The sequence below is a fragment of the Mirounga angustirostris genome, unplaced genomic scaffold (genome assembly GCF_029215605.1).
Source record: "Mirounga angustirostris isolate CCGP_5_RB_7025 unplaced genomic scaffold, mMirAng1.0.hap1 SCAF_14, whole genome shotgun sequence".
Classification (NCBI taxonomy): Eukaryota; Metazoa; Chordata; class Mammalia; order Carnivora; family Phocidae; genus Mirounga; species Mirounga angustirostris.
In genome coordinates this window covers 35,300,282-35,312,503 of record NW_026991722.1, presented here as the reverse complement: position 1 = coordinate 35,312,503, position 12,222 = coordinate 35,300,282, and the positions used below count along the sequence as shown (strand labels likewise).

General features: G+C 36.8%; 1 protein-coding gene across 5 annotated transcripts in view; it reads left to right on the top strand.

Annotated features, from left to right (window-relative positions):
* The window catches only part of KIAA1328 (KIAA1328 ortholog), a 353,979-nt gene that overhangs the window by 286,151 nt on the left and 55,606 nt on the right, over positions 1-12,222 (top strand). For all 5 annotated transcript variants that reach the window (XM_045886803.3, XM_045886802.3, XM_054510318.2 and 2 more), the window contains one exon: positions 1,307-1,488. In XM_045886803.3, coding sequence (XP_045742759.2) covers positions 1,307-1,488 — 182 coding nt within the window. The remainder of the gene's footprint in view (positions 1-1,306; positions 1,489-12,222) is intronic.

The following is a 12,222-nucleotide window of genomic DNA, read 5'->3' as shown; positions in this document are numbered from 1 at the left end:
GATTTGCCTGCATCTGGAGCTTCTGGGTTAAAGTAAATTTATCTTACATTCAAAGTGAGGTAGTTTTATTCTCTTCCTTTTCCTGTCCCATGAATAGAAGTTATATGAGCTAAGATACACATCCACTGGTGAGACTACATGGGTAAGTGATCCCTGAGTTCTGGTAAAAAAAAATTTTAAGAGTATAAATTTAATACACTGCATTATGCCCATATAAAGCCATACTGTTAATAGTTTTTGTTTCTTTATATCATTCCTAACATAAAGCCACTTAATTTCTTGGTTTTTATTAGTAAATTATGATATGAGCAAACATTATTAAAAATTCTGATCAACATAAACCAGAAGCCCAGTGACTTGGATGGGTTTACATGATTTGAATCCTGGTCAAGAGTCCACTGAGATTAATAATATTCTGTCAACTTATTCTTATCCAGAGATTACCTCTGCTTCTGGGGAGTTTAAACATCTTAATATTTAGACTCTGCTTTTTGGGTAAATGTTTTCTCTCTCTCTCTCTCTTTTTTTTTTCACTTTGACTCTCACATTGTTTTTTGGGCATGGTGAAGACAACCAAAGTGTCATATGAGTCTGTAGTGAATTTAAGTTTAAAGGAAGAGGCTGGTAGAATAGTAAGGAACATACATCATTGGGATGCTTCTCCCTAAAAAATAAAATGTTATAAGAGGAAATGTGTTAATGGTGGGAACACAGTTTATTAGAGAGAAAAACGTATGTACATGTGTTTATTTTCATTAAAATGCCTTTTACTCCATACTTGCCTTGTTGACTTTATAATGAAATTATGTGAGGACAGAGACCCATTGTACTGCTCTGTACATACTCTGCGAACATAATAAATACTGTAACAATGGAAAATGAGAAACACAAATGCATTTTGAAGCAAATTGGTGATATTTTAATCCCTAATGTTCAATTTTAGTACATGGAAACATTTTAGTTATGCAAGTCTTGTTTTAGCATACTTTTTATTTCTACAGATATTCTGGTTCTTAGTCATACTCTGTGGCTTTATTAGCAGTTTCATGGGTCTGAGTCTCACTTCCCCAACTCCAAATATAAGCTTTTTGAGGATAAAGACCATTTCTTCTCTAAAATTATTGTGGCAAGATACAAAATAGACCTTCGGTAAATTATTCAAATTATACTTCAATAAAACAATAAGAAAAAGAAAGTTCTTACTGCCATGAATTGCATTTCAACCATGCTGAATTTATATGCCTTTATGTGATCATGCACCCCTCATCTATGCTCTTTACAGCTAATTCATGTTTATTCTTTTCAGTTTATTGAAGTCAAAATGTGATGGCTGGCTGCTGGGAGGATCATCGTCCATCAAAAAGTACCAAGAGTCCACTAACAGCAGTGAGAATAGAAGGGAGAAGAAGACAGTTGGGTTTCAATCACATACAGAAGATGATACCCTATGGACATGTCAAAAGAAAGATACATATCGACCCCAAAGAGGTAAGCTTAGCATCTATATGTAGCAAAAGGAGAAGCTGTTCTGGGGCCAGTGGGTGCTGTGGGTGCTAGCCATGAACTCCAGATGATTTCTACAACCCTGAAGAAGAGTTAAGTGTATTACCAACTGACATGTGTCTGCAAGGCCACAGGTGGTACATCTGCTAGATCACTGAATCGCATCAGCATTTCTCTTAGAATACTCTTAGAAAAAACTGTCCGATTTGTCCCTCTTTGCAAGTAGCAAACTGTAAGGCTGATTTAACAATAAGTATGGTTATAGGCATAGAATAATGTTCAAAGTGAGTAAAGAGGACAGGAAATTGAATGTAATTTCTGCTGGGAGAGTAAACTCTAACAACTATAGTTAATCCTCTAAAATTAACTAGAAATATGGGAAGGGTAAAGGAGAGGTCATAGACAATTCTACATTGTAGCTAAAACAAAACTTCGTAAGTCTGAAACCTATTGCCCAGCAGTCTTTTAAGTGCCAGTAATTCTTCCTACTTTAGATGTCTCAGATTTTTTTTAAAAGATCGTATTTTTAAGTAAACTCTACACCCACCGTGGGGCCTGAACTCACAACCTCGAGATCGAGTCGCACGCTCCACCAACTGAGCCAGCCAGGCACCCAGATGTCACAGATATTTTAAAAGAAAATCAATTATAAAATAACTGTGTGAAATGTTGAGCGAAGTGGTCAAAATTTAATTGTGTTTCCTGATTGTTTCTGGAGTGGCTTGTGGCTTCACCTCTCCTAAAATTACCAAGGGAAGGACTTCACAGCAGAATGCAGCAGGTCTGAGCTTCCTTGTACAGAGTGATGTACAGGCAAGAAAGGGCCACAAAAAGTCTCGGAGCCTCCTCTCCACACACCTCTTCCCCCAGATATCTCTTACCTGCTTACAACCATTAACTCTGACTTCCTTCTTTTTTTTTTTTTTTAATTTAAATTTTAGGTAGTTAAATATAGTGCAGTGTTGGTTTCTGGAGTAGAATTCAGTGATTCATCACTTCCATACAACACCCAGTGCTCATCACAAGTGCCCTCCTTAATGCCCATCACTGATCTAGTCCATCCCCCACCCACTTCCCTCCATCAATCCTATTTGTTCTCTCTCCTTTTTTTTTTTTAAAGGTTTTATTTATTTATTTGACAGAGAGACACAGCGAGGGAGGGAACACAAGCACGGAGGGAACACAAGCACGGAGGGAACACAAGCACGGAGGGAACACAAGCACGGAGGGAACACAGCACGGAGGGAACACAAGCATGGGGAGTGGGAGAGGGAGAAGTAGGCTTCCTGCCGAGCAGAGAGCCCCATGCGGGGCTCGATCCCAGGATCCTGGGATCGTGACCTGAGCTGAAGGCAGATGCTTAACGACTGAGCCACCCAGGCGCCCCTGTTCTCTCTCCTTAAGAGTCACTTATAGCTTGTTTACCTCTCTCCTTCCTCCCCCTCTCATATGTTTGTCTGTTTTCTTTCTTAAATTCCACACGAGTGAGATCATATGGTATTTGTTTTTCTCTGACTGACTTATTTCACTTCGCATAATACACTCTAGTTCCATCCACGTATTTACCTCCTTTTTTACTGGGCTGGCACCTGCCCACCTCTGGTATTAAGCAACCAACTTTTTGTAATCTCTCTAGTCACTCTTATATTTATTTGTTTGAAAAGTGTGCAGTGCTTTATTAGAAGATCTTGTATACCACACTCTCATCACCTGCCGCCTTTGACATGATTTTTGGTTTTAACTATGATTAATCTAGAAATTGTTTAATCTTCTTCCACATAATTGAGAGATGATAATTAGTCCAAGATTCAGAAGAGAAACCATCCACATCTTGAAAAGCAAGTACATTTTGTTTGACATAAGGCAGAAGTTCTGCAGACCTCATTGCATCAGGACAACTTAGAACAACTTTTGTCTTTGTAGACTTTGCTACCAGAAACAAAAATGAGATTGAAGAGACTTCATCTCTGAGGTAGAATCTTATTTATTTTCTCTGTGAGTCCTTGAGAGATGGGAAACTCATATTCTCGTCTTAGTCATTGCACTTTGGAGAATAGAGAACCAATCAAAACTGGTGTGTGCGTGGTGGTTATACTGCAAGTCTTAACATAGTTTTCTGTTAACTTGTCAACAAATTTGGGTTGTGTGCCAGCACTAAAGTAAAATGGCAAAATGAGAAAAATAGAGTGTAATAGCAAAGGGACAAATAACTTGTGTTATTGGTTAAGACCACAGCCACATTAGAAGGCTGCAGTTGAAAAGGCACTTTGAGAAAGGTACCATCAGGCCAGCCCTTACAGTGGTGGAGGTTAATCTCTCCTGGGCCCAGCTGCGGAAGCTATAAGCCTGGAAAGGGCTTGTGTCCAAAAAAAATCAATTTCTAATTTGAAACAAAATCATTTTTGACTAACAGGGGTTCAGAACCCATTACTTTTTGCTGTATAGTCTGCTGACATTTCAGCACTTTCTGTTGTGCACAATGAATCCTAATAGTCATTTTATAATGTTGCTATACCAATCAATTTAACCAAGACAAAGCTGTTACAATTCTGCAAAGTTTTCAGGAACAGTTTTCACTCACAGTTTTATTTTTTTCATTAACTTTTTTCCTTTTTTTTTGTTTTTTTGTTTTTTGTTTTTTGGTGGGGAAAGGTTGTAGTGTTGCAGTGGAAAAAAAATAGAAACTTTTTCATTTTTTTAAGAGAGTTTTGTTTTAAGATGTCACAGGAATTAACTTTTCTTTTTCTACTTATAAGAAAGATTGTCATGTAAGGGGTGTCTGGGTGGCTCAGTCGGTTAGGTGTCCAACTCTTGATGTCAGCTCAGGTCATGATCCTCAGGATCATGAGATTGAGCCCTGCATCGAGCTCTGCACTGAGCATGGAGCCTGCTTAAGATTCTTTCTCTGTCTCTCCGAACTCTGCCCCTCCCAGCCCCATTCACACACTTGCACTTCCTCTGTCCCTCTCTAAAAAAAAAAAAAAAAAAAAAAAAAAAGATTGTCATATATTTTTCTCTTCTTTTATTCTGATATGGAGCCATGGCCAAATTACAGTCTAACTGATCACTGAAGAGCTTAAGTTGCCCCTCTGAGTCATTCTACTCATTGCAGAGCTGGTATGCACAGATTACAGAACAGAGCAGTTGCTGCATGGGCATTTATAGTGGTGCCCAGACAGATGGAAGACGGGCTTTACAAGTGGCTGCGAGGGGTTTGGACACTCTGTTTATCATAAGGCCAGTGGCCTAGCACTAATTGCCTCAGTCACACTGCTTGGTTTAGTGTCTCCTTAATTGCGTTCCCTTCTTTAGTGTGTCTAAATTTTTTAACATACTTTTCTTCTTTGTTTCTTTTGTTGTCTTTAATCAGTAAGTACCACATAGGATGTTTACTGCAGGACCATTAATCTTTATTATCAATCTTTTATTCCTCTACCTTTTCTGTCCTCCTCACCATTCTATCAACTTTATTAATACTAAATATATAAAGAAAGACCTGACTCTTGTCTTAAGAAACAACCTTGGGATCACAACAACATGTACAGTATTGTCAGAATTATACTTAAAATATAAATTGTTTTTCAGTCATCAATGCTTGGAATATTCTATTTTAGTTGCCTTTATTGAGCTATGTGGAACAAGGAGACATTACTTAGGAAAATCTAAACTTGAGTCAAGAACTTTTAAGCCAAACGCACAAATCTGGAAACACACACTGTTCGTTCCTCTTTTTTCCTCCCTACTCAGCAGTGGTTTGTTTTTTTTTTTTTTTTCTCTCCCAGCTTGCCTCGAACCACCCTTTTCTTATCAATCACTGATTCCCTTTCATAAGAGCCCTGGAAGCTGAGGGCATTTTTCTTCTGTGATGCTGACAGGCTAGCAGAGGCCATGAGGCCCCTGAACAGACATGTTCCATAATCGAAATGTTAGACCTCAGGGCTTGGCATTGCCCATTTCTAAGTGAGGCTGAAAAGCCATCCCAAAGCCCCCTGCTACATTTAGAGCTATGCCTGTTTGTTCCTTCTCCATGGATCTCTGAGTCTTCTTAAAACTTCAGGAGAGGCTGATCCTAAAGTAATTTGTATTTAACTGATGGTATTGACCAGGCCCTCCATTTTGTCTTTGGGCTTTTTTAGGCTATATAATATACAGCAGCTATCACTGGTTGATGGCCCCTGAGGCACTCACAAACACATTTTTCTTTTACTGGAAGAGGATTATTATAGACTCATCTGAAAAGAGAAATAATCCTTGAAGCTCCTAGTTGTTCCTCTAAATAAGCCTGTGCTTGCAATGATGTGAATGTTCTTTGTAGTCCATGATGGATTAATATAGGTGGCATGATTAAAGAAATAAACAAGTTGGAGTATCCAAAGATCAGAAGCCATTTCTACTTTGCCTCTAAAGAACACTTATTTATGTTTCTTTTATTATTAACATCATCATCATTATTGTAGGTTTAATCATTAGAAAAGGTATCACAAGATATTACTTCTGATTTCTAGAAGTCTGAGCTAAAAGATTTGTTAAAAATTGATGGCTTTATCAACAGAAAACAGAAGATAAGCATAGTATATGGTTATGAATAAACCCAGACACGTAGATTAAATTGGCCTGCTCAGTCCCTTTTAAAAAGGAATTAAAGGGGCGCCTGGGTGGCTTAGCCGTTAGGTGGCTGCCTTCAGCTCAGGTCATGATCCCAGAGTCCTGGGATCGAGCCCCACATCAGGCTCCCTGCTCAGTGGGAAACCTGCTTCTCCCTCTCCCACTCCCCCTGCTTGTGTTCCCGCTCTCGCTGTCTCTGTCAAATAAATAAATAAAATCTTAAAAAAAATAATAATAATAAAAATAAAAAGGAATTCAAATGCAAGAGACCAGCATTAAGAGTTGAAGTTGCTGTATATGAAATATTGTCACTTAAACCAGAAGCTCTACATTTCCTATTCTCTAAATAGAAGTATCTCAAAATACTATATAATTTACTTATTTTTTATATTTTATATATTCTCCCACTATAATATGAACACTCTGTATTTTACTGTTGCATCCCCATAAGAACATTGCTTAACATGTAGTAGGTACTCATCATATATTTGTTGAATGAATTAGTATAACACAATAGATAGACAAATATCTTTGTCCCATTTCCAAGCCATAAAGATCTAATCAGTTAGACCTTTTGACCTCAGTACCTACAATGATTAAGAAATACATATGCTTGTCCCTTCAAAGTCCTTATGGTGACTGATTGGCAGAGTCAAAGAGATTATCAGTAGAGTACGGTCTTAAAAACAGCACTGCCTTGAGAATCAAGAAAACTGTAGGGTTTTTAAATTTTTCTTTCATTCTGATTGAGATTTAATGTACATACAGTAAAACTGCATAGGTCTCAAATGTACATTTTGATAAACTTTGACAATTATATATACTCATACAATTAAGATATAGTACATTTCCATTCTTCATGTAAGCTCACTCATCTTCCTTTCTAGTCATTTCCTCCTGAGGCCTCTCTCCTGTGTTTGCACATGGCTGCCTTCTGTAGCCTCACGTGGCCTTTTTGCTATGAGCATACATTCCTGCTGTGTCTCTCTCCCCCGACCCTTTTTTTTTTTAAGATTTTATTTATTTATTTGAGAGAGAGAGCATGAGCTGGAGGGAAGAGGGAGAGAGAATCTGAAGCAGACTCTGCACTGAGCTCGGGGTCCGATGCAGCTCGATCTCCTGACCAAGAGATCCTGACCCAAACCAAAACCAAAAGTCCACTGCTGAACCGACGGAGCCACCCAGGTGCCCCCTGTCTCTCTCTTCTTTTAAGGACAGAGGATCATATTGGATTAAAGGCCACCTGTATGACCTCATTTAGCATTAATTACCTCTTTAAAGATTCTATCTCCAAATACAGGCACATTCTGAGGTGTACTGAAGGTTAGGACTTTAACACATGAATTTGGGCGGGTGGGGGAACACAATTCAGTCCATAACAACTTTTTTCCCCAGTCTTTATGCTTTTTATTTCTTTTTCTTATTATACTGCCTAGGACTTTTATTATAGTGTAGAATAAAATGGTAAAAGTGAACTTCCATAAGGAAGTCCTGATCCCATAGGGAAAGCAGTCTTCCACCATTTAGTATGATTTTAGCTGTAGGTTTTTTGTAAATGCTCTTTATCAGGTTAAGAAAGTTCCCTCTTCATTTGCTGAGAGTCTTTATCATAATGAGTGTTGAATTTCATCAAGTCTTTTTTGTGTACCTATTGAGATGACCATGCATTTTCTTTTTTATTCTGTTAATTTGATGAAATTACACTGATTGGGAGATATTGGTGTGTAATACCTTTCTTTGGTAATGACCTTGTCAGGGTTTGGTGACAGAGTTATGCTATGTCATAAGTCAGGAGGATGTCAGCAGAGTAGGGACTTCCAGAGCCCCTCCACCCCGACTCCCAGAAATACTGAAAGTACTGGCAAAACTGCCAGAATCAGCCTTATCAAAACTCTGAAAGATAGTGAAAGATTGGTAAGAATCAAGCAAATGCTTAGCTAGCAAAAAGGCCACTGAAACATGGTAGGAGAACTTTGTGAAATTTTAAGTTAGCCTTGTCCAATCCCCATCCCCAGCATGGCAGCATTCTTGAAGATGGCATCCTGAGTTCCACATATGAGCACCTGGTCCCAGAGGAAGCAGAACAGATCTTGTTCTCAAGGAACTGTGTTTGTCTCTTTTCACCTGTCTATTTCCTAAAGGATTGACACAGGGTTTTTCCTAAGCCTGACCTTTCTCAGGACAGAGAAGCAACTACATGTAGGACATTGCTTGCAAACATTAAAAACCAAATGAACACACCACTGCTGCCTGAAGTAAAAAAGTAATAGTTGAGCCAAACAATAGACACATCAAAAGCCAACAAATTAGACAACCATAGATGAAATGGACAAATTCCTAAAAAATACACAAACTACCAAAACTGACTCAAGAAAGATAAGAAATCTGAATAGACCCAAACAAGTAAAGTGATTAAGTCAGCAATCAAAAACCTCCCAAAAAAGACAAGCCCAGGACTTGAAGGAGATGGCTTCACTGGTGAATTCTACCAAACACTTAAAGAATTAACATTAATCCTTCTGGAACTCTTTCAAAAAAATAGAAGAAGGAACACTTCTTCACTCATTTCAGGCATTACTCTGATGCCAAAGTCAGCCAAAGACATCAAAAGAAAAGAAAACTACACACCAAAATCACTTGTGAATATAAATGAAAATCTCCTCAATAAGATACTAACAAAACTGAATGCAGCAACATATTAAAAGAATTATATACCAAGTAGGATTTAACCCAGGAATGCAAAGGTAGTTGAACATACAAAAACCAATCAGTACAATATATCACATATCAATAGAATGAAGGGGAAGGATGCCTGGCTGATGCAGTCAGTAGAGCATGCAACTCATGATCTCAGGGTCATGAGTTCAAGCCCCACACTGGGTGTGGAGCCTACTTAAAAAAAAAAAAAGAAAGAATGATGGGGGAAAAAACATCAACCTGACACAGAAAAAACATTTGACAAAATCCAACACTCTTTCATGATAAAAGCAATCAATAAAGTTGGAATAGAAGGAAACTTCCTCAACATGGTAAAGAGTATATATGAAAAACCCACAGCTAATATCATATTCAGTTGTAAAAGACGGAAAGTTTACCCCCTAAGATCAGGAACAAGACAAGTATCCCTGCTTTTGCCACTTCTATTCAACCCTCTGCTGGAAGTTCTAGCCAGAGCAGTTAGACAAGAAAAAGAAATAAAACATATCCACATTGGAAAGGAAAAAGTTAAATTATTTTAGCAGACAATATGATTTTATATATAGAAAATCCTAGAGGATGCACAAAAACCCCTTAGAGCTAACAAATGAATTCAGCAAAGTGGCAGGATAAAATTCAATACTCAAAATTATCACTTATATTTCTATACACTAGTAATGAACTACTGAAAAGGAAATTTTAAAAAACAATTCCAATCATAATGCATCAAAACAATAAAATACCTAGCAATAAATTAAACCAAGAGTGTAAGACTTGTACACTCAACAGTACAAAACATTGCTGAAACAAATTGAAGAAGACCTAAATAAGCAGAAAGACATTTTGTGTTCATGGATTTAAGGACTTAAATATTGTTAAGATGTCAATACTCCCCAAAGTGATCTACAGATTGAATGCAGTCTTTGTCAAACTCCCAATGTCATTTTTGCAGAAATGGAAAAACCAATTCCAAAATTCATGCAGAATTACAAGGGTCCCCAAATAGTTAACATAATGTTGAAAAGAGGAGCAAAGTTGAAGTCATCATACTTCCCATCTTCAAAATTTACTACAAAGCTATAGTAATCAAAAGTATACTGAGGTTATACCTATACCTGGCCTGAGGTTATATACATATAGAGAGAGAGATCAACAGAATAGAATTGAGAATCCAGAAATAAACCCATACATCTCTGGCCAATTGATTTTCAGCGGGGGTGCCAAGGTAATTCAACAAATGAATAGTCTTTTCAACGAATGGTGCTGGGACAACTGGATATCCACATGCAAAAAAATGAAATTGGATTCTTCATTTATATACCTCATGCCATACACAAAAATTAATTCAAAATTAAAGAGCTAAAAATAAGAATGAAAACTATAAAACTCTTAGGTAAAAACATCCTTGTAAATCTTCATGCTCATAGATTAGACAGTGGCTTCTTAGATATGACACGAAGAGCACAAGCAACCAAAGAAAAAATAGATAAATTGTACTTAATTTTTTAATTGTGTCAAAGAACACTGTCTATAGAATGTAAAGATGCCCCACAAAATGGGATAAAAAATTTGTAGATCCTATATCTCCTAATGGTTTAGTATCCAGGATATATAAAGAACTTTTACAACTCAACTACAAAGACAAACAATTCAATTAAAACCTGGGCCAAGGGCTTGAATAGATATTTCTCTTAAGATATTCAAATGGCTAATAAGCATATGAAAAATGTGCAACATCACTAATTATTAGGGAAATCCAAATCAAAACCACAGCAAGACACTGCTTCATAGCCACTATGATTATTATAATTTTAAAAATGGAAAATAACAAGGTGGAGAGGATGTGGAGAAATCAGAACCCTCATACATTGCTGGTGGGAATTTAAAATAATAGAGCCACTATGGAAAACAGTTTGATAATTCTTCAATAAGTTAAACATAGAATTACCATATGACCCATCAACTGTACTCAGAGGTGTATATACAAAATAATTGACAACAGGTGTTTAAATATATTTTATATGCAAATATTCATAGCAGCTCTGTTCACAATACCCAAAAGGTGGGAACAACCCAAATGCCCATCAACAGATGAATGGATAAACAAAATGCAGTATATCCATATGATGGAATACAATTTAACTGTAAGAAGGAGTGAAGTTCTGGTATGTGCTACAGCATAAATGAACTTTGAAAACATTATGCTAGTGACACCTGGGTGGCTCAGTCAGTTAATGTTTGACTCTTGATCTCAGGGTCGTGAGTTCAAGCCCCTGCATTGGACCCCACGCTGGGCATAGAGTCTACTTGAAATTAAAAAAGAAAAGAAAAAATTATGCTAATTGGAAGAAGCGAGACACAAAAGGCCACATGTTGTATGATTCCATTCATATGAAATATCCAGAATAGACAAAGCAGATTTATGGTCACCAGGGACTTCGGAGAGGAAAATGGAGAATGACTGCTTAATTTTACAGGGTTTTTGTCTGAAGTGATGAAAGAGGTCTGGAACTAGATAGTGTGATGGTTGCACAACATTGTGAATGTACCTGATGCCAACAAATTGTATACATTAAAACGGTTAAAATGGTAAATGTGTATTTTACCACAATTTTTAAAAAATAAATGAGGTAGGATTTTTTCTCTCCTCTGTTTTCTGAAAGAGTTTGTGTAAGATTGGTATTGTTTCTTCCTTACATGTTTTATAGAATCCACCATTGAAACATCTGTCTTGGAGTTGTTGCTTTTGTTGTTAGTGTTGATGGTGATGGTATGTGTGTGTATGGGTTTTCTTATTTTGGATTTTATTTTTCTTTAACACATATTGGACTATTCAGATTTGTCATTTCTTTTTGTGTTCAATTTTGCTAAATTTTGCTTTTCATGGGATTTGCTCATTTCATCTAAGTTGTTGACTTTATTGGTGTAAAATTGTTCATAACATGCCTTTTCTTTAATGGCCTTAACATCTGAGTGATATCCCTCTTTCATTCCTGATATTGGTAATTTTTAATTTTCTCTCTTGATCAGCTTTGCTAGGGGGTAATCAATTTTACTGGTTTTTTTTAAAGAAAAAAAACAGCCTTTGCTTTTTGTTTATTTTTGTCTATTATGTGCTTCTTTTCTATTCCATTGATTCTTGTTCTTATTTTTATTATTTACTTTGTACTAATTTGGATTTAATTAGCTCTTTTTTCCCTAGCTTCTTAAATTGAAAACTGAGATCAATGATTTTAAATCCTTCTTCTTTTCTAAGTATGTAAAACTATAAGTTTCTCTCTAAGCATTGCTTTAGCTGCCTCCCACAAATTATAATAGGTTGTGTTTTCATTATCATTCTTGTGTTAGCAAGACTAAAGCACCAGGAGTGCTTGTCTGCTGATCAGAGTGTAAATTTATACAACCACTTTGGAAAAC